The sequence below is a fragment of the Lactuca saligna genome, chromosome 2 (assembly GCF_052625555.1).
Source record: "Lactuca saligna cultivar CGN05327 chromosome 2, ASM5262555v1, whole genome shotgun sequence".
In the NCBI taxonomy this organism is placed as follows: Eukaryota; Viridiplantae; Streptophyta; class Magnoliopsida; order Asterales; family Asteraceae; genus Lactuca; species Lactuca saligna.
The window spans coordinates 26,325,205-26,348,998 of record NC_136418.1 but is presented as its reverse complement, the minus strand read 5'-3'; the positions used below and the strand labels follow the sequence as shown (position 1 = coordinate 26,348,998).

The window sequence follows — 23,794 nt, the reverse complement described above, 5'->3', positions numbered from 1 at the left end:
GCTAGCATTTATATTTATAATCAATTTAAAATAAATCAATCATGATTTAGAAAAGAATCTCCATTGATGATATACTAAAATTAAATCTATATAACATTTAATATTTTATAAATTATATTACATAACTTTATTTGAATAAATGAAATAGTTGTTAATATTTAATGCAATAGAAAAAACATTATATTGATTGTCAATATATGTTTAAATTAGGTAACATTATTATGCAAGGAACGTCTAATTAAAATGCTTATAAATATATAAATATCATAACTATATAAGACGAGGAAAGTCGTTCAACTAATAAAACAAAAAATGATGTCTACAAAGAGATCTTTCAATGATTATATATTTATCGTTTTCAATGTATTTTCTACACATTTCAATAATACAAATAACCATATATATATATATATATATATATATATATATATATATATATATATATATATATATATATATATTTTTTATAATTATTATATAATATCTATAAACGATTATATGTTTTTTATGCGTTTCCCGCGTTTAACGCGGGCTATAATCTAGTTTTCTTTAAATGAACGGCATATTTTTCATTATATTAATTTTTCAGTGGGAAAAAGTAAAAGCCACAGTGTAAAAATCAATACCCATATTTCTTGCGTATAATTATGCATAATGAAATATCGACTCATATTTTCTTTGTTTCATGTTTCTCTTTTAAATATTTTGATCAAAACAGATCACATACCATTTCAGACCAACCCATTTTTTTTTTTTACTTAATTGCTTAATATAAGAAATACTTAATTTAAACAACTAAAATAGCTTTTTTTTTAACTTAATTAAAAAAAAACAAAACAAACATGCCTTTACATTTGAATAACCAACAAATATACTAATTCAAATATCAAATACACATAATAACAATAACAAAACAAATTAAGGACATTATTTATTTTCAAATCATCCTCTATCCATTTCACTTTCATTAAAATATTACCAAAACAAAATACCTCTCAACCCAAAACCCTCGATTCCACCTCCTTCCACAACTTCACCCACTCCACCATCTTCTCCGCCGCATTCCCCACCTCCGGATGCTTCCCACCCAACTCTTTCTCAATCGCCGCCGCCATCTCCATCACACACCCTTCCGCCGTCACACACCCCTCCGAGAACTCCACCGTCTGAAAAAACGGCACCAACTCCTCCATCAACTTAACCCCTTCCCACTCCTTCTTCAAACTATCAATCGCACTTCCTCTCTCATTCCGCCACACATACGGCACACCACTCTTCACCCCCAACCGGAGATGATCACACACCGCCTTCACCACCAACCCACACCACACATCCTCCATCGTCTCCCACCGGAACTTCCCTTCCTTCGCAAGCTTCAACCCCGGCAGCAACGCCGGCCCGAGAATCTCCCGATCAAACGCAATGTTAATCCCGCTCATCGGCATCATCGCCTTCCTCGGCACCGTCATAACCGCATCCACATACCGGAGATTTCTCGACTCCGGCTTTAAGGCTTGCGTCGGCGCGTCGTAGTCGGCGAGGTTAAGCCAGAGACCACACGACAGTACGCAAGGGACGCCGCTCCGTAAGCTAAACGGATACCCTCGGACGAAATCCGACCCGTTTCTGTACGGATCGTAAAGCGTGTTGAAGAAGAAAGGAGTCGCAGGGGTTTTGAGATTCACGATGTGTTGCGTCACGATGTCGACTAACTCGCCGTTGTTGTCTTTGGCGGGAACGCAGTCGTCGTCGATTGAGACGATGTATTTGCGTTTTGAGATTAGGTAGCCGAAGTAGCGGGAGGAGTAGCCGGAGAAAATGGCGGAATTAGAAGGGGTGATTAGTTTGTCGATGTCGGATTTGGTGTAGATGTTAATGTCGAATCCTTTTGGGATTTTTAGGTCTTGTTTGAGGTCCGGATCTTGGATGATGATCAAATGGAATCGGGAAAAGATTGGACGCCATGATTCGAGGAAGGAGGTGAGATCGGAATGGAAAGCAGTGATTACGATGTCGATTTCGTTGGTGTCTATGGTTACTTGAGACATGTTTTTGATAAATTTAATTCAAAATTAATTAATTGTTTTAATCAGAACTTGTCCGAACATCCTGTCAAAACAAAATTACAAAAGGTTAAAAGCACGTAATATTATAAACACAAAATAAATACAAACAAATTAATTAATTGTTTTTTTTGTTGTTGTCTTGTAGGTTGTTTTGCGCCCCCTAAGCTATATGTCAAACACAGTATATAAAGTTGTGTAGGTTGTGTTCTAAACCCAATACAGAATATGTCAAACAAAGTATTCAGTGTTGTTGTGTAGGTTGTGTTGTGATTTCAATATAATGTATGTCAAACAAAGTATATAATGTTGTAATGTTGTTGTTTAGATTGTGTTCTGATCCCAATACAACATATGTCAAACACAGTATAAAATGTTGTTGTGTAGGTTGTGTTGTGTAGACTGTATTGTGATCCCAATATAATGTACAGTGTTATCGTGTTGTGATCCCAATACAGTATGTTGTTGTATAGATTGTGTTGTGATCCCAATATAGCGTACAGTGTTATTGTGTTGTGATCCCAATACAATATGTTGTTGTATAGGTTGTGTTGTGATCCTAATAAAGTAAACAGTGTTTTGTTGTGTAGGTTGTGTTGTGATCCCAATACATAGTATGTCAGACAGAGTTATATAGATATAACTTACTAGTAGGGAGGATAGGGGTGAGAACAAGTTGTATATTAAGTGCTCGAATCATTGAAAGGATTTCTTCGTTTCCAGTTGCAACAAAAACCTTCAAAATCCGAGGGTTTAGTTTCCCGGCCTTTAGGGTTCTCTGAAAATTAACAAATTTTAATAGCAACAAAATAATCCAAAATTACCAAGAGAGAAAGAGTGATCTTTATTTTTAAAAAAAATGCAATATTTGCAATGTTACTTATGGTCTATACTCCATAAGAGTCTTGTATTTTGTCTTTATTGAAGGGTGTGTTAGGTAGTTACAATTGGTTCAACAATGTTACATAAATTGTGTATATCAAACACAATGTGATATTCATATGTATCTTACCATATTAAGTCATATGACTCATTTTCCAGTTAATTCATCAAGTAAAAGAAAAAATCTCAAAATATTCAGCCAATAATCTACCAATCAATCTTGAGGATAACATGAAGTTTGAGCACAAGACACTATCAAAAGGCAAAATAACAACTTACAAACCTCATTGATGAATAGATAGCTCACAAAACCAATTCTAAACTAGCTAAAAACCCTAATTATTATTAAACAAAACTCTGCTTATTTTAAAGTGAATAACCCGTTTGATTATCTGAATGAGATTAAATGACCAATTAACCCTTACATTCTTACAGATGATTGTCACAACTTAATATTCATCAATTTTAACATGAGAGAAAATGGGAGAAAAAAGGAGAAGGGAAAATAGGTAGAAAGTTGGTGTCTTAATACATTAAAGCAGGTTTTTTGGCTTATTCCATTAAGTCATTTTCTGCTGCAGAAAACAACTTAACACTTCAAAGATAAGGAAATTAAGGCTTTCCCCATTAAGTCACATATTTGCTTCCTTCAATTTCCAAATATGTAACCTTTATTTTTCTCAAATGCTTTTTTAAGCACCATGCATCCAACACTAAAAAAGGGCCTTCCTATATACCCTCTGGATAAAAGAACCTCAAGGAGTAGTTTTCATATAATTAGTTCAAGGATCAGTTCATCTTAAATCTTGATTCATACAACACCATCTGGACTCTAATCAATTTCACCCTAAAACTACCATTTTGATACATAAGAAAAGAAGACACATTCACACAACAGCCTAAGAAAACAAATATGAAGAGAGTAACAAGAAAAATCAAATTTTAATAAAAGAAAGATCAGAAACGATCAATCAACTTGGTCATAAGCTATATTAGGCCATGATTTAAAAAGAGATAAATCTACAGCCAGATTGTAGAAAACAATGGGGGGAAAACAAGAATTATCAATAAAAGAGAGTGAAGTGTAGTGAGAATTGAGATCAGATCATCGTTTTGAAATCAATTTCTCTATTTACTAATCCTTTTCAAGTTCCAATTATCATTAGAAGTGTAGTGAAGTTCTTATTTGTAATTCTCACCATGTCTATCAGTTTGACCCCCCCTAGAATTGATATGTATAAACACAATTAACAAAATAACAAACATGTAACCCGACGCTATTACACAATCTGAGTTTTCACATATTAGGTCAACGATATAACGACATATTCATCTCAATTCTCGATTCATACACCACCGTTTTTTCTAATTAATTGTGCCTTAAAACTAATGCTTTGATCATAAAAAAGAACACAAACTAATACAAATAGAATGACAATAGGAATCAAACTAAGAAAAAAACTCGAAAGCGATCAATAAAATCAAGGCGATGATTAGGAAAACTATAAATCAACAAACAGATTGTACAAAATAACGAAAACTATAATTGCGGAGAGAATTTGGGTGAAAATGATTTGTACCAGGAAGAGGTCGATGAGAATGTGTTCAGGAAGGAAAGAGAGATCGGAGATGTTGTGGAGATTGAAAAGAGCAGCATCAATGGCGAGAGAAAGGAGGGAAGGTGGGCAGCGATGGCTCATTCATTCATTCGTTAAGATTTCTCTTCTCGATGCTATAATTTCTCTCGATTTTCCGTTTTCGTATTTCCCACTCTTCAATTTTCTTTTATTTCCAAATTTCCCCAATTCTATATACGTCGCCGCCTATTCGATAACCGGCTTACTATATATTATCCCTCCTTGAGTCCTTGGCATTTAACAAATAATGAAATAAAAAATCAATTATCTTGTGATTATGCGAAGAAAAGTCGCGAAAAGTCAAAAATGATAAAAACGGGAAAGTTAGAATGTTTTTTTTTTTAAATTGTTATAAATAATTATGTATTTGGTTAATGATACTCTTATCAAACTCAGGGGGGTAAAATTAAGTTATGTGGAGAGGATAGTTAATCATTGACCGTATAAAAAAAAAATTAAAAAAAAAAAAGTAATAACATGTAGGATAACAATAAAAACCTCAATTACATGCCATTATATGATTAAAATCTACAATGCCACATGACTCGGGAAATGACGGATAATATTTTTATCTATAATCTTGAAAAAGTTTCTCTTTCAATCGCGCAAATTTCAAAATCATTTAACAAATTCATCGGAAATTTGATTCTACAAATCTGACTTTAAAAACTTCATCGCATAAAAACATATCTCCATGGTTACGACTGCAATCGGCAAAACCAATAACAATGACAACTTCGCTAACCGATAAATCAACGGAAATAAATGATGCATCTTGGCTTCCACTAACACTTTAGCAATGTCCAGTGTACTATTCAAAGTAACAAATCTTTTGTCTTTTTGGCAGTGGAGTAAACCAAAAGTTCATGTAAAATATTTTATCTTATCTTTATAACTAAAATTGTGTGGTTATTAATGAAATTTCATAACTTTGATGGGTTAAAGTCATAAAATGAATCACGCGGATTCAAATCTATCATACAAATAAGCAATCAAGAACTTACCTTACAAATCCAATTATCGAACTTTTAAATTTGCATATCCAAACAGGTCCGTCCCAGAGGGTGGGCGATAGGGGCGACCGTCCATGGCCCATCTTTCAAAAGGGCCCAATTTTTTTTATGAAAATTGTTATATTTAGAAGATAATGCAAGTAATTTTCTTTCAATTATTGAGTTATTATAAAAAAAATAAAAAAATAAAAACTTGATGACATTTATGTATTTTAAAGGCCTTTTTCTTTCACCCTGGGCCAAAATATGTTTGGAACGGCCCTGTATCCAAAACCTTATTAAAAAAAGTCAAAATAATGTTGATTAGATATATTGGTATGTTGCATTTGATTTCTTGGATTAACATAAACTTTCTCCATGATATCTAATATAAGTGCATCAAACCATCATTTCTCATATTTTTTAATCGCTGTTGTAATTGATTTCATCAAACTTATAACAATCATGATATATTGATCATTGTTTTGTAGAGCTTGTGATAATATGTTTGTGATCCCTCAAATTATCAACATCAACTACAATGGAACACGAAATGAAAGGATCAAAAATATATTTGCATATCACTTGCTTGACGTTGACTAACTATAAAAGTCATCATCATCAACTTAGTAAGCACAACAATAATAGAAGAAAGCATACTGTTAGGCGTGTCAAACCCAACAAATAAAGGGGTACGATATACTCCAAAATAACACTACTATATTGCACTAAAAGGTAGTACAAGGCAAGTAGGGTCGATCCACAGAGACACGGGACAATTGGTCTATACCTATTTGCACAAGGTACTATGGTCACCAATAGTAAAGAGATGGGGGTTTAGAATGTAATGATTAAACAAACAATTAAAAACATAAGCAATCAACTAAATGCGTGAATTAAATTCAGAATTTGTAAGGACTCCAACCCCATGTATGACAATTTAGCAATGTGACTCAAAGATGACACAATATTCGTTCAATTCTATCTAAGTTGGTACTTGAAAGTGCTAATAAGCTCTAACACTTCCCCATTCACCATATTAATTAACCAAAACAAGCTCTTTGATTAAACCTAACCTTATTAACCTAATCTAAACAAGTTCTTAGAATTAGATTATAAGATTGCATGAAGCTTTATGTGAATGTTCCCAACAACACCCAATACTCCTCATAAGCTCGGGAGTGTAAAAGTGTATGAATAAGATTTACACTAAATTCATTCAATAGAGATCAATTTAATGCTTGTTACTTGTTCAATTTCACAAAACAATTACAGATTTTGTAAAAGAGATAACTTGAATGACCTAACCCTAATTCAAATGGCCAATAAGAATCATAATTAGAATCAAACATTTGATTGAAGCAAAATCAAATTCATTAGATAGAAATTAAGAACAAACATCATGTCATATGATTGAAGTCACTACCAAGAAGTCAAAACATGAAATTGGAGAAATTTGGGTTCTAGCCACACATGGCTAGAACAAGATCACAAGTCTAAAAGATGAAATTAAGTGTAATTACAACTTAAAAAAACAAGAATTAATGTTTCCAAATGATTAACGAACAAACCCTTGCAAAAACCTTCGAATTCTCCTCTCCAATGGTGCTCTGATATGTTCTGTGTTTGTAAAAATGACCCTTAACCCGTAATATGAAAGATAGGAAAAACTGTCAAAAGTTGGTTTCTGGGTCGAACACGGTCCGTGTTAAAATAGGCTAAACTGACACGGGTCGTGTTCAGCAACACGCCCCGTGTTGATTTGGACTAAACTGACACGCCCCGTGTTCAGCATGGTCAATAGCTCCCATTTTGGTCAAACACGCCCCATGTCCACTTTTCAGTGTAAATTCAACACGCCCCGTGTACCTCTCTGACTCCAATTCCAAACTTGATTTTTCCAACTTTTTCGTTCTTCACCCGATTGTCCTGAAATCTTCACCAATGCTTCCCAACACTTCCCAAAGCGCGTTGCAACCTCCGGTTTACCTGAAAAATACATAAAAGTGTGCAAATAAGGTTGTTCTAGAGACTAACATGAATATGATGAAATGCAAGGAAAAGGAAGAACAATTGTGCTAAATATATGCATGAAATGGGACTAAAAGGTGCGCAAAAAGGTGCACAAATAGCACCTAACAAATCTCCCCAAGCTTAGACCTTTCTTGTCCTCAAGAAAGAACAAGAACCGAACAAACAGGACGATTTCTAGATGGCAAAAAGAAAAACTTAGAACGAAAAGGGGATGAAGGATCCTAAAGGTTAAGAATGAATGCATGCAATGTAATGCCATGAAAATTTAAGGTATGTACAAAATGCACTTGAGAAACAAAATGAAGCAAAAGAAAAGAAGATTAAGAACAAACACAAAATATGTACTTTTGTAACTAAATAAAGGTACGATCAGACTTTACATCGATAGGACTCGATCATTGATACCTTGGCAACCATCCTGTTTCCTTCCACATATCACAGACTCTCAATGTGAGGAAGACCCGAAACGGTGTAACCCAATAATCCAACCAAAGTTTTATTTAATCTTTATACCTTACTAAGCTTTATGGGAGAAAATAACATAGTCCGGATTTTATATCCTTAAGACTAGATGGCCAAGAATCAGAATCGACGCATCCTTAAGAACCCGTCACGGCGAATCAGCTTTCGTTGAAACAGTGAGCCCACCCGAAGGGGCTCAACTCCTATGCTTTCACTTTTTCAAGAGCCACAAGTATCATATCACACAATTCTTCATTCGCCATATTTGACTTGAATTGGCTTTTGATTTGATTGAACTTTGATTTGTACTTCGTTTTTAATTTGGATTCTTCAATCTTCATTTTTGGAATTCTTTAGATTTCTTCGTTTTGGCATTTGAAATTCTGATTAGGGTACTAGATATGACAGTTGTACCCTTCCTTCTTTCTTGACTGTGTGGGTCTGATACTTAAGCTTTCTGTTACCGCGGGGGTAACGCATGTCAACAAATAGGTCCGTGTTCTGTGGGGTCAGAGTTACCGATAAAGATTCTTTTTAAACATTCAAAAGCAAATCATCCTAAAGCTGTTGTTACCGCCCAAAAAACGTTTCAATATAAATTCTTTTTATTATCTAAGGCTAGGGTCTCGAATTACGGTGTTTGGGTCCCCTAGTTATGACAGCTGATTCTACGCTTCCGGTAACTACCCGGTCGCCTCGAAATTTTTTCATTTCATGGAGCAATTGTATGTAAAGAGTGTCATCATCTTGTACACTTTTTTTAAGAACAAATATAGAATGCAAGGAAAATGTAAATAAGAAAATAAAATAGAAAAGAGAAAATAAGAGAGAATATTTTTATTTTATTTTTTTTGAAAAAAAAATGAAATAAAAAAAAATTGAAAATAAGAAAATGCATGCATGAGTATGAGTGAACCTAATATACAAGTCTACCCCTCCCCAAGCTTAAAGATAAGCATCGTCCCCGATGCCTGGAGAGGGTGGAACAACCTAAAACGGAGGTGGAGGAGGAGGATAGTAGCTGGGGTTTCGGGTCCAAGCCCAGAAGTCCTCCTCATGTTTGCGTTGACGCTCTTGATCCCGAGCATACTGGGTGGTGAATGTGGAAAAATTATGGGTCAGGCTGGTAATATCCTGCTGGTAGGTGTTGAGGCGGGTATGGATTGATTGGAATTCGTCCATTACTGTTGATGATAAGGCGGGGGTCCAGCAAAATGGGATGAGCTACCACCACCGGTGGGAGAAGCATGGTGAGGCTCCTCCTCTTCTTCATCATCATCACCATCTTCCTCGTTTTCTTCACTTTGCTTATCTACCTCGGTGGAGTATGAGTGGGGGAAGATGTACGGAATGATTTGCCAATCGATCATGTGAATGGGATTTCAGAAATCAAGAATGCCTTTATTTTCTGGTGTGATGAGGAGCTTTGGATCATGATTTTGACCCATGGTCCAATGGTGTGTGCCATCGCCTGCCGAACGGAAGAGATGCATGGACTCAAGGATAGTAGTGGTGAGATAAGGCTCACCCGGCAGTGGCTGATGGGGACCGGGGTATGGGGCTCGGATGTGTGCGCTCTTGGCGAGCATGCTGACAATACCCCCGCAAACAATCTTTCCCGATCGGTATGTGCTAAGGCGGATGAGCTTGTGGCACAGAAACCAACCATAATGAGGAATGAGGTTATTCTCGAGATGGGTCATTGCATAGAGGATTTTGAGTTCCAACAAGTTGATGGTGCTTCGCTCCTCTCTAGGGGCGACAAGCGAAGCAATGATTATATGGACTACCTTAATCACAGGATGGATAAGTGATGAGGCTTTAGCAGCGCTAGAGACATATGGGTGTAATTGGGTGAGCTGGGTCCACCAAGTCATGTCAAAGTATCCTCGAATTGGGTCAGTGGGACCAAATGTGTTTTCCGTTGGGGCCCCCACAATGGCATTGATTTGATCCAAAGAGATCTCATAGTCTTGATTCATTAGACAGAAGTAGAGGATCTCATGGTCTAAATAAATTGAGGATAGAAACTCAGCTATTGGGACTTTATAGCTCAATTCATGGACCCTCAACAAGCCGTGCCACCCTATGTTGCGAAACAGGGTTTTGACTTGATTGTAAACATGCAACTCTTTTAGGGATGGAACATGCGTGAATTTTTGGATGGCATGACCCCGTTTAAGGAATGACTCAAGTTTGTCCTGTTGAACTGGGCCAAGACATACGACACCACAATGAGACGGGTCGGCTGGGGGTGTTGGGGACCTAGATGGAGGTGATGGAGATATGGATGGAGGTGACGGAGTCCTAGGCTTCTGACGGCGGGCGGATGATTTGGTTTGTCTTGGTCTTTTGGAAGATGTAGCTTCCATAGTCAAGTTTGGGACAAATTAAAAGTCAATAGGTCAAAATGTCAAAAGTCAACTATTGACGGGTCCAGTCAACTTCGAATTTGGCCACCAAAATTTCGCGGGAAATTTGGTTTTCAAAGATTTCCTACTAAGAATCAAGTCCAAATAGACCACAATCTCAAGTAATTTGACTCAAGAACACAAAATCTAAATGTTAAGAGTTGGGAAGAATTTATCGAATCGTGTGTGGGATTGTGTTGTTCTTGATGAAAAAGATCTTCCTTAACCTCCCCAAGCTTGCCCTTTTTAAGATTAAGACACTAAAACACAAAAATCACATGAGATTTTTGGATCTAGGGTTTGTCAAAAACCCCCAAATCCACCATGCAAGAAAATGGTGTTTAAGATGAGAAGATGAAGTGTAGATGATGAAAATCAAACCTTTTTGTAGATGAAAGCCAAAATCTTGAAGAAATTGAAAGGTTTTTGTGAAAATTGGACCTAAGGTTTTTGTTGGGAGAGAGGGGCTGTTAGGAAGTGAAAGTGCGGATAAATGAGGTCAAGCCCCGATTTTTTTCTTTAAAAAGGTCCAGAACTGCTGCGCGAACATGACCCGTGTCGCCCCAGGCCAAATTGACACGCCCCATGTTGGGGGGTTTATGCTGAGTTATGGACGAACACGACCCGTGTTGGGTCAAGGCCAAAACAAACACGACCCGTGTTGCTCTCTGGAAGAATTTGGGACTTTTTTGCACGAAAACGACCCGTGTTTCATTAAGGCTAAGAGGGACACGACCCGTGTTGGTCCCTGGATGCTAATCCCCACTTTTTGAACTTGAAAATTTTCCTCTCTTCGAAATGAAATACTTTTGCATTCCTAGGTCCGTTTGGTGATTTTAAATCATGATTGAATGCATTTGGAACATTGAAAACCAAAAACTCAAAGGAATGGAAATTGTTTTTAAATAAAAGATAGAAATACCCCCGGGTTGCCTCCCGGTTAGCTGCCCTTGTTTCAAGTCGGTGGCTCAACTTTGCCCCTGCATATGCTTCGTCCTAAGTATTTGGGCCGCTCCAACACATCAATCTTCTTGCCACCTCCTTCAACGGGACCTTCAACCTTCCTTTGGCTTTCTTTTTGCGCATAAACCAAAAAGGACTTAACCCTTTAATATCAGAGATTGTCCACTCAATCCTTTTTTTGGTATTTGTTCAGCATGGTTATCAACTCACTCTCTTCCTTCTTCGATAATTTATTTGAGTTGATGACCGGTTGAGTGCTCCCCTTCTCGACATGTATTTGCTTTTTGGATCCCGGTGGAGTTTGTGCTTGTTCCACCGGTGGAAGGAATTTGGCTTTGGTGGTAGGTGGCTCTACTTCTCTTCCATCAATCCACATGTGCTTATCATCCTTAAATTTCAAAATCTCCAGCACCTCCTCGTTTGTACCGCACTCCTTTGCAAGTTCTTCGGCTTTGTACCTGTCTAATTTTTGTGACAAGACTAACTCCATAAAATCATTGTTAGTCGAGTTTAAGCTCTTTTCAGCCAATGGCTGGATCATATTCACAAAATTAACAGATTGAACATCAGAATGAACCTTTTTTTCTTCATGAACATTAAAGTTGATAACTTCACCGTCAAATTCCATACTTAAAGTTCCGTTGTAGACATCAATTTTTGTTTTAGAAGTTTTAAGAAAAGGTCTACCCAAAATTATGGAACTTGAACTTGGAGAGTCATCATCTCCCATATCTAAGACGTAAAAATCAGTTGGGAAGATAAATTTATCGACTTGCACTAACACATCCTCTAGTACACCTTTTGGGTGTACCAAAGACCGGTCGGCAAGTTGGATGATCACACCGGTTTTGCTCAATGTTTCTACACCAATTGATTTGAAAAGAGAATATGGTAGGACATTTACGGATGCACCTAGATTGAGCATGGCTCGAGGTACATGAAGATTCCCCAATTTGTAAGGTACGGTAAAGACACCGGGATCCTTACACTTCGGGGGCATCCTCTTTTGCAAAACTGCGGATACATGCTCCCCAACTGTTACCACTTGATTTCCTTTTAATTTCTTTTTAGATACGCAAATATCCTTAAGGAACTTTGCATATCTAGGTACCTGCTTGATGGCCTCGAGGAGTGGAATGTTGATTTGAACTCTCTTGAACATTTGCATGATCTCACTCTCCTCCCGTTCTTTCTTCGTGCTCTTTAATCTTTCGAGAAATGGAGCAGGTGCGGCTTTAGACTCAGTGATGAAGGGCTTCTTTTTGACTTTTTTCTCTTCCTTCTTCTCTTCTTTGGTTGCCTCTTTGACCACTATTTCTTCTTCCTTTTGATCAACTGACACTTTTGGACCATCATAGCTCTTTCTGCCTTTCAATGTGATGGCACACGCATTATGTTTTAGGTTCTTCTACGTTTGAGAGGGTAGCTTGCCTTGCGAATCCATCTTACTCAAGGATTGAGCAAGTTGTGATACTTGTTGCTCTAAGCTTTTTATGCTTTCCTTGGTTTCTTGTTGAAAGCTTTGAGTGCTTGTGGCAAGGCTTTTCACTGTGTCCTCTAAGGACATACTTGAAGAAGTCGCTTATGGAGGGGGTTGTTGTGGGTGCCTTGTTTGGTAATTTTGAGGTTGGAAGGGTGTTCGTTGTTGATTTTGAGGGAATGGTGGTCTTGGTTGATATTGATGCGATTGATTTTGCTGATAATTCCCTTGTTGATTGCCTCCCCACCACTGATTATTGTTCCATCGCAGATCACCTCTTGGTTGCTCGTAACCTCTATGATTTTCCCCATAATAGCCTCTCATGACTTTTGCTTCTTCATAATCTTCCTCTTGGAGTTGTGGGCACATATCAGTTGGATGGCCCACTTGGGTGCAAATACCGCATGGGCGGGGTTTGGGTTGTACACCTTTGTCTTTGGCCAACATCATGACTACTTTCGTGAGCTCGGACAATTGAGCTTCAATATGAGGAGTTTGAACTTATTTTACACCCTAGGGTGCATCCGTGTACCATTCTTCAGCATGGCTTGAATGTTTGGAATTTTCAGCCATGTTCTTGATTAGATTGCGGATTTCAGTAGGAGTTTTGTCGGGTAAAGATCCGCCACTGGAGGCATTAAGAAGCCTTATTTCCATTGGAGTCATTCCGTCAATGAAATATTGGAGGAGCTGGTATTCGGTAATTCCATGCTTTGGACATCGAGCACAAAGTGTCTTGAATCGATCCCAATATGTGTGAAAAGCTTCTCTCTTGTGCTGCTTGATTCCAATGATTTCCCTCTGTAGGGCGGAAGCTTTCATCTCAGGAAAATACTTGTCCAACAACAATCTCGCAAGATCTACCCAAGTAGTTACCGTCCCTGGTGGGAGGTCATAAAGCCAATCTTTGGCCGCGTCTTGCACCGCAAAGGGGAATCCCCTAAGCTTGATTTGGTCCTTCGTGACATTGTGTGGTTTCATACCCACACATACTACATGGAACTCGGTGAGGAACTTGTGAGGATCTTCATTCTCCAAACCTCTAAAAGTTGGGAGTAAGTGGATAAGCCCGAATTTTAGTTCCAAATTGATGGCAGCTGGGTATGTGATACAAAGAGGTTGTTGAGTCACCTCTTGTCTTGACCATTGACGGAGAGTTTGTTCGGGTGGTGGATTTGGAGGTGGATTCCCTCCATGGTTGTCTCCCATGGTATGAGTAGTGGTTGAAGTTTCTGTGGGTGTAGTGCTTGGGCTGTAATGAGTAGGTGAAGAGGGTGGGGTGGTATTTCTGGATGAGTATGGTTGAGGTGAAGGTGATGGACTTTATGTTTCGGATGCGGACACACTTAAGAGGGGAATATCCTCCCAAATGTTAATGACCGGGGGATTGGATGATGAAGAAGTACCGGAAACCGGTTGCCTCTTACGAAGCGTGGCTTGCTTCCTTAACTTCTTTGCAGTCTTCTCTATCTACGAGTCAATTGGCAGTGGTACCTGTACGAAAAGATCTAGGCATAAACAATTAGTAACACCGTGTCCCCGGCAACGGCGCCAATTTGTTAGGCGTGTCAAACCCAACAAATAAAGGGGTACGATATACTCCAAAATAACACTACTATATTGCACTAAAAGGTAGTACAAGGCAAGTAGGGTTGATCCACAGAGACACGGGACAATTGGTCTATACCTATTTGCACAAGGTACTATGGTCACCAATAGTAAAGAGAGGGGGGTTTAGAATGTAATGATTAAACAAACAATTAAAAACATAAGCAATCAACTAAATGCGTGAATTAAATTCAGAATTTGTAAGGACTCCAACCCCATGTATGACAATTTAGCAATGTGACTCAAAGATGACACAATATTCGTTCAATTCTATCTAAGTTGGTACTTGAAAGTGCTAATAAGCTCTAACACTTCCCATTCACCATATTAATTAACCAAAACAAGCTCTTTGATTAACCCTAACCTTATTAACCTAATCTAAACAAGTTCTTAGAATTAGATTATAAGATTGCATGAAGCTTTATGTGAATGTTCCCAACAACACCCAATACTCCTCATAAGCTCGGGAGTGTAAAAGTGTATGAATAAGATTTACACTAAATTCATTCAATAAAGATCAATTTAATGCTTGTTACTTGTTCAATTTCACAAAACAATTACGGATTTTGTAAAAGAGATAACTTGAATGACCTAACCCTAATTCAAATGGCCAATAAGAATCATAATTAGAATCAAACATTTGATTGAAGCAAAATCAAATTCATTAGATAGAAATTAAGAACAAACATCATGTCATATGATTGAAGTCACTACCAAGAAGTCAAAACATGAAATTAGAGAAATTAGGGTTCTAGCCACACATGGTTAGAACAAGATCACAAGTCTAAAAGATGAAATTAAGTGTAATTACAACTTACAAAAACAAGAATTAATGTTTCCAAATGATTAAAGGACAAACCCTTGCAAAAACCTTCGAATTCTCCTCTCCAATGGTGCTCTGATATGTTCTGTGTTTGTAAAAATGACCCTTAACCCGTAATATGAAAGATAGGAAAAACTGTCAAAAGTTGGTTTCTGGGTCGAACACGGCCCGTGTTAAAATAGGCTAAACTGACACGGGTCGTGTTCAGCAACACGCCCCGTGTTGATTTGCACTAAACTGACACGCCCCGTGTTCAGCATGGTCAATAGCTCCCATTTTGGTCAAACACACCCCGTGTACCTCTCTGACTCCAATTCCAAACTTGATTTTTCCAACTTTTTCGTTCTTCGCCCGATCGTCCCGAAATCTTCACCAATGCTTCCCGACACTTCCCAAAGCGCGTTTCAACCTCTAGTTTACCTGAAAAAAGACATAAAAGTGTGCAAATAAGGTTGTTCTAGAGACTAACATGAATATGAGGAAATGCAAGGAAAAGGAAGAACAATTGTGCTAAATATATGCATGAAATGGGACTAAAAGGTGAGCAAAAAGGTGCACAAATAGCACCTAACACATACCAACGAAACGTGATAATGTTTTGCAATAAGAAATCTAACGTGTATATCCCGATGCGATAATGTTTTGCAATAAGAAATCTAATGTATATATCCCGATCTAGTAAGAGAATGTTCTTGTTTTAATTCACTTTTGTCATTAGAGGCATTTTTGGATTAAGATGCACCATATATTGATATCACTTTTTTAAAAATATTTTCATTTATTTGTTAATAGAAATTAACGTTATTCGTTGATATAATAAAACCCTATAATGGACAGCCGATAAGTACATCCCAACATGGAATATATCATGTTTTAAGGATTTATATATACATATACATATATATATATATATATATATATATATATATATATATATATATAGTGTTGTAAAACTCTCCGAGTTGGCCGATTATTCCTCCGAGTACTTGCTACTCCCCCCTTGCCGAGGCGAGTTACATAATCCCGAGTACTCCCCGATCGGCCCTTTACTGAACCGAGTAGTGTTGTGAAATTCAGTCACTTCGATGATTAATATGTATAATATACTTAATGATTTATTATTTAACACACACACATGCAAATTTTACTACATATATATCTTAAATTTTCAGTAATTATTCACGAAGTGAGACCATTATGTGTTTTTCATTTTTTGTGTATGCACATGTATCCAATTTTGCTATATATTTCAATCAACTTATGATTTTGATATATATAATTTCCCTAAAAATATTTCTACACAAATTTCCAAATTCGAGTACTCCCGAGTACTCGCTGCTCGATAGTCGGCCGAACAGATACCGAGTAACGAGTTTTACAACCTTATATATATATATATATATATATATATATATATATATATATATATACATATATATACATATATATATATATATATATATATATATATATATATATATATATATATATATAATATAACAATCAAGAAGGGAGTGGAGACTTCTATGAAAAATTGATATTTAATATTGACACTTAAATAACTCATAACGTAGCAATACATTAAACTAGCAATAACAATTCAACATGGACCCATACTAAACAATTAAGCTAACAATAAAAATATAACCAGCACATGTCACATTTCCGATCATTGGTCGCAATGTCGAGGTGCGCGACTTAAATCAGTGATCACAGTTATTGATTATTAAACATACATCGAACAGTACAAATATAATCTTCTATTATTACTGAAATAGAAATTACATTGACAATAACTATTGGTAAATCGTGACACACGCCTAACAATCTGGTGTTTACAAATGTTTAATAAAAATATCGGAGAGTCTTCTGTGCGAAAACTTTCGACATGCTAAATAATCTGAGAATACATGTAGTTTTGAAGGTCAACACAAGGTTTGTGAGAGTTACAAGTTTTCTGATAATGTAGTAATGATACTTTTAAAATGACCAAAAGTATTTTCTTTGTAAGTAAAACCTTATTTATCAAATGTTTTGTGGGGAACCTTTTAGAGATACTTTTAAAGCCAAAAAGTATATTATTTGTAAGTTATTTCATACTTAAAAGGTTTTGTAGAGAGAGAGGGAGAGAGAGAGAGAGATAGAGAGAGAGAGAGAGGGAGAGAACCATAAGTAAATCCATACTTAAAACATTTTGTAAAGAGAGAAACCAAACTCATGGTTTGTAGAGAGAGAAACTCAATCCATGGTTTGTAAAGAGAGAAACCAAATACATGGTTTGTAGAGAGAGAAACCAAGTTCATGGTTTGTAGAGAGAGAAACCAAATCCATTGTTTGTAGAGAGAGAGAGAGAGATTCAATTAATGTTTATAGTGAGTCCTATAACCGAGCTATGTGACTGAAGTACCCCCTACAATGCTTCATTAGACGTCATAGAAATAATTGTTGATAGTAATCACCCGCTTCAAATTGACCATTGTGGTTGTAGCTAGCAACGTAGGCGAGGATGTCAACTGCGTATAGATCTATACATATGTATCTCACTCTGAGGATTAATGGTTATAGTAGTGTGGGTATGCTAAGTGTTTATACTTACGTAATGAATTGTAACACCAACGAAATTAGGGTCAAAAATTAACTTCTATAAAAACATAATTAGGATATACCAAGTGGTAGATACCGTAACAAGATATTCGGAACTATAGACAACACTAAAATCCGAGTTATAACGAAGAAGTTATGACCAATCAAAGATCCGCGACAAAACCGACAAAACGTAGTTTAGTGTAAAAAGTGAATTTAAGATAGACTACTTTTTAGCCTTAATTATCTTAATGAAAGTTGTAGATTATGTCTCCACCTTCACGTGGATATAAAGAACGTCGAAAACGGAGCTCGTATGCAAAAGTTATGGCCTTCCGTAGATACATCTGTCTGAGAGCAGGACGCATGTCAGAAACCCTAATTTAACTGAACTCACAACGTGAACATCATTTCTCACGACGTGAGGAGTCAAATCACCACTTTTCAGGCCTAGAATGTAGAAGTCAAGTCTATGTATAAGACTCACGACGCGAGCCTTAAAACTCACAGTGTGAGCAGTCTGAATGACCCTTCCAGAGCAAGTTGACGAGTGACGCATGCCATGAGCGAATCGGGACCAAACTCACGATGTGAGTTATGAAAACTCACGATGTGAGAGTCAAAATCTTGTTTATAAATATAAATTGAAGCCAGCGAGTTTGGCTGCTCATTTCCATCCTTTCTCCTACTTCTACACGCTATTAAGCCCTTCTAAACCACCCCAAAGCCCCGATAACACTTTTCACACACAACACGAGTCCCAACGCTCCGAATCTCTCGAGAAACTAACTTCTTTCTAGTCGAAGTATTGCCCACTTGAAGCTCGTTTCTTCACCTAAAATTCGCGGTTACGTCAAGAACGATCCTTCTTAGAAACGAAACGCTGCTCGATTCACCACTTATCAGGTGACTTCATACCCCTATAACTACGTTTTCAAATGCTTTGTAAATGCTTTTATACACTTTTAGGGGGGGATACAAGTAAACACACAATTATCCTCGCGTGAATAACATAAATCTTTCGTTATACTTTTTTTTATAATCAATCATATGCGATTTATAACTATCATACGAAAACATTCTCATGCAACATATCACGATACCACTTTGTCCATTTTGAAATGAAACATGTTGTTCTATAAATATCAAACACTTTATTTATATTTTGAGCATAAATTTTCAATGATGTCATTAAAAATGTTATACTTTACGTACAAAGTTGACACTACACTAGGGTTTACCATACAAGCGAAACAGACTTTTGGAAAAAACTATAATGAGTATAGTTTACAGGGAAATCATGTGATTTTACATACTATAAGTGTAACACCCAAAGTCTGGAAGGCCAAGAAAGGAAAGAAAACCCCAATTTTAAAGGGCGACACGGCGAGTCCAAGGAGGAACTCCACGAGTCCGAGTGGGATCCGGGTCGAGGAGTAAGTGACCGACTCGGCGAGTCGGCCAAGGGGACTCGGCGAGTCTGGTCTGTGCGAGGAAAACCCTAAATTCGGGACTTGGAGCCTATTTAAACGTCTCATTCTCTCCCCTAGGGTTCCTTTACTACCTCTTTTACCCAGAACACCGAACCCTAAGCCCCATTATTGCTCATTCAAGCTTCCAAGCCATTTTTGGGTGATTTGAAGGAAGAAGAAGAAGGGGAATCATTGAAGCTTCAAGGAGTGGCCTTAAGGGCTAGAGATTAGGGAAAACTTTCTGAGTTATTGAAGGTATTAAGTCGTTCTCTCCTTTAGATCTAGTATGGTTGTGATTTTTGGGGGTTTTCTAGCCATGATTAGCTACCCCTTTTGAGTTAGAAGCCAAATCTGAAGTTGCTACTTCGGATCTAAGCATATTATGGTCTTGAGAAGCATAAAATACCAACCCTTGAGTTGATTATGGAGCCTCTTTGCCTTAAACCCTAGTTTATGGTGTATTTTGCCTAGATCTCCTTCTCTACACGTAAAGTTTGCAAATTTACATGAGGAATAGGCTTGGGAAGGGTAGATCTACAGTTTGGAGTCCATGCATGACTCAAAAGTCCTCTGCATGTAAGGAGATCTGAATGGACTCGACGAGTCCTTTGAGTGGGCTCGGCGAGTAGCGTGAAGAGTAGGAGCAACTCGACGAGTGGGATGAACAGCTCATCGAGTCATATGAAGATTGCCTTGTACTCGACGAGTTTGTTTTTGGACTCGGCGAGTCAGGTCGCGAAACCCCAAACCCTTCGAGTTGAGACATGAATCAGTGAGTCGAGTGGAGACTCAGTGAGTTGGACAGGTCAGGACTCAGAAATCGGTAGATTCGGTGAGTCATGGACTGACTCGGCGATTCGAGACGCGAAAGGAAGGACTCTAAATATATGAACTTGGCGAGTTAGTAGGTTGAGTCGGAGTGTAGGGTTGACCTGGGAGGTTGACCTTGACCAGGACTTTGACTTTGGCTAGAGTTGACTTGGTTGTCTCTCGGGGGTCAGTTAGACTCAGTGTTGCTTTGATATTGGTAGTTCGTGGAGCAAGGGGAGCAGGAGTTTAGAGAGTTGCCGGGCAGCAGCTAGTGAGATCATCACCAAGTTCAGCCAGTGCAAGTGAGTTTCCCTTTGTGTGAATGGGTCTAAGGCCACAATACCGGCCCATGTAGTTATGAGTAGAAGGCCCGGGAGTTAGCCCTAGGCACAGTATGCTAGTATGATATTTAGGATGAGGTCCATTAATAGCGGGCGGGTGCCCAAGGATTTTTTATATGATAGTTTATACTTGTTGTCTGTATGATACATGTATGTGCCTGGTAGGTTGGTGAGTGCGGGCAAGGTCCCGTATCTCACCAATAGCAGAGTGTGGATGGGGTTCCACATCTCATTAGTAGCAGAACAGGGGCGAGGTCCAAGTTAGGGAAGGAGTGAGAGTGGGCTGGGCCCGTATCTCACTACCAGTAGTAGCGTGGATGGGGTTCCATGACTTATTAGTAGCAGGAAAAGGGCGAGGCCCAGGATAGGCAAGGCCTTAGGACAGGATCAGTCGTATGAGTTTAGCTTATGTGTTGTGATATGCTTATATGTTATTATTTGTCGGCGGGCGAGGCCCTGTGATATGTTTATGTGTTATTATTTGTTGGCGGGCGAGGCCCTGTGACAGGCGAGGCCTAAGTGAAACAGATCTGTATCCGAGCGGGGCTCGAAGCCAGGCGGGGCCTGGAGTGGCGAGGCCGTTATAGCGGGCGAGGCCCGAGGCAGGGGGCGAGGCCCAGGATAGCGGGCGTGGCCCAGTATGTGCAGTATGTGGTTATGCATGGTATGTGGTAGGGTGGGGAACTCACTAAGCTTCGTGCTTACGGTTTTCAGTTTTGGTTTCAGGTACTTCTAGTAGCGGAGGGAAGAGCTCGGGGTGATCGCATGACACACACCATTGATTAGACAGCCTGGGAATATTTTACTCTGATGACGAACATGTGTTTTGGAAATTAATACTCTGTTTATGTTTTGGATTGATGATTTTGCTTTAAGTAATGCTTTATTAAAAGAAATTTTTGGTCTTAAATTTTGGGTCGTCACAAGTTGGTATCAGAGCCTTGGTTTGAGGGATTCGGACATGCCCTCGGGTGTGTCTGAACTCAAACTGAGGAATTGGTATATAAGTTTTCAAAATGAAAAGACAGTTTTGTAAAAAGAGAGGTTTGAGAAAGAAAACAGTTTTAGAAAAGCAAAAAGAATTCAAAAAGAAAAGAGGTGTGGTGCATGCAATCAACCGAGCTCAAGTAACTACCCCAAAATACCCATACAATTTTATGTTATGAATATCGGTTAATAGAACAGCATGCTAGATTAGGACTAAGGGTCTAGGGAGGATGCCTTATGTGCCTGTTATATGTGCTTTGAGTTGCATAATAGTGTTGATTAGACAATAGTAGGATAGCCTGTTTAGGTTATGCCTGAGTTTATGAGTTTGTGTTGCATGCTAGTTCTGATTCTTGCTATGTGGATATGATTGCTTGAGTATGTTGTGGTTAGATTTCCCCCCTGTCTGAATGCTACTTGGTTTGTGCATTGTGGGATTTTGAGTGATGGGAGTTAGCTATTAGGTGAATACATCACGTCACATGTGACCAGGGTTGAATAAACTCAGAGTGCTGGATTTGGCCCTATTGCGCAGCTCTCGTTTGAGCCTAACTGTTGTAGGGACGAGTCTTTTACTCGAAGGATTATCTGAGCCTCTTCACATGTGATGGTATTCAGGTGATGGCTAATTGGCATCATGAGGAGGCCTTCAACAGCTAAGGGCTGGTTTGAGTTGAGTCATAGGTTTCCCTAGGGTAAGCCTATGACGAGATAGTATTGGGAGCAGTAGTAGTAGAAAAGGGACTTGGTGGAGTCGAAGCAGTTCTTGAGGAAAGTACGGATATATGTGGAAGGTAGTATGGGCCCGTACTACTGAAAGCAGAGGATCCGTACTCGATTCGGGAAAGGCCGAGACAAGACCGGGAACCTGGTAGTGCATATGTTTGGTCCCGTAGCAGTGAGGAGTATTCTGATATTGGTTATGTTATATGTTTCAGCATAGTGACATTGCGAGAGAGACCAGTGGGCAGATCAGGCACCAGAGAGGGATCAGGCTCCGGTTTAGGGGCCGAGCAGCTCGAGGAGTGGATGAGGGAGTTGATATCAGCTGAGGTTACGTGCAGTATTCTAGACCAGACTCCTGTGATCTTTGGCACGATCAAGGAGGGTATATTGGAGATTTTGGATGAGAGGGTGGGAACCTTCCGTACTGAGATGATGGCACAGATGGGAGCACGTACCTTGACATTTCGGGAGTTCCGGGCTTGCGGGGCACCAGATTATCATAGGGCTAGGGACCTCATCGCTAGCAGCAGATGGTTGGCTGATGTTGCCAATGCATTTCGTACGAGCCGGTGTCCTGAGGAGGACAAGGTCAGACTCCCTTCCTGTCTTCTGAAGGACAGAGCGAGGGATTGGTGGGAAGAGATTGGTCATGATTTGGGTGATGATGCCGCGTTGGACGTGATGACTTGGGGTGATTTTTCAGCCAGGTTCAGGGCGGAGTTTTCGCCAATTATTGAGGTACAGCAGTTGGCATGGGAGTTTCAGGATTTGACGCAGACCATTGAGACTGTGGCGGAGATCATCGCCAAGTTCAGGGAGAGGGCTCTTCTCGTACCGCAGTATGTCGCGAATGAGGAGATGAAGAAGGCCCGATATCACGAGATGTTGAGGGCTGACATCAGGGAGTTCGTGAGCAGGTCCAACTGTAAGACGCTGGAAGATATGATTTCTCGGGCCAGGGAGAGGGAAATTGATTTGGAGCAGATCCGGAAGAAGAATCCTAATGAGGTTCACGTCGCCGCGAGTTCGGGCAAAAGGCCCAAGGGATCGGATTCGAGATCGAGGGATTATCAGGACCGCAGCCGATGCGGGAAGTGTGGCAGGGCGCACTGGGGCGCGTGTAGGAGTGGTAGTGGTGGTGAGTATGGCTGCTTCAAGTGCGGTCGGACTGGTCATTTTAGCAGGGATTATACTATTACCACCACTCAAGGATCAGACTTGATATGTTTTCACTGCAATCAGCGGGGCCACAAGAAGGCCCAGTGTCCCAGTTTGTTTTCAGCAGGACGGGTGATGGTGCCTGCCCCTGCAACTTTGAGGATCACAGACGGCCGTCAGGGCCGTGCAGAGGCGCCTGCGGTAGGAGGCAGGGCTTTTCAGATGGCTACCTTGGAGACGCGAGCAGCGTCGGATGTTGCAGGTATGCGATTTCCGTTTTCAGTTCTTTTATTTGTGCATGATTTTATTGTTATGGTTCTACATCATTATCGGTATGAGCATTTTATTTTTGAGCGGCTTAA

General features: G+C 39.0%; 1 protein-coding gene and 1 pseudogene across 1 annotated transcript; both read right to left on the bottom strand.

Annotated features, from left to right (window-relative positions):
- Nucleotides 1-834: 834 nt before the first annotated feature.
- Nucleotides 835-2,048, bottom strand: LOC145030806 (putative UDP-arabinopyranose mutase 5 pseudogene; annotated as a pseudogene).
- LOC145030807 (UDP-arabinopyranose mutase) lies at nt 1,969-4,775 on the bottom strand. Its single transcript, XM_078979229.1, has 3 exons — nt 4,526-4,775; nt 2,712-2,841; nt 1,969-2,109 (listed from the first exon to the last, which is right to left on the bottom strand). The coding sequence occupies exons 1-3, from the start codon at nt 4,643-4,645 to the stop codon at nt 2,090-2,092; spliced, it is 270 nt and encodes an 89-aa protein (XP_078835355.1). The 5' UTR covers nt 4,646-4,775; the 3' UTR covers nt 1,969-2,089.
- Nucleotides 4,776-23,794: the final 19,019 nt, after the last annotated feature.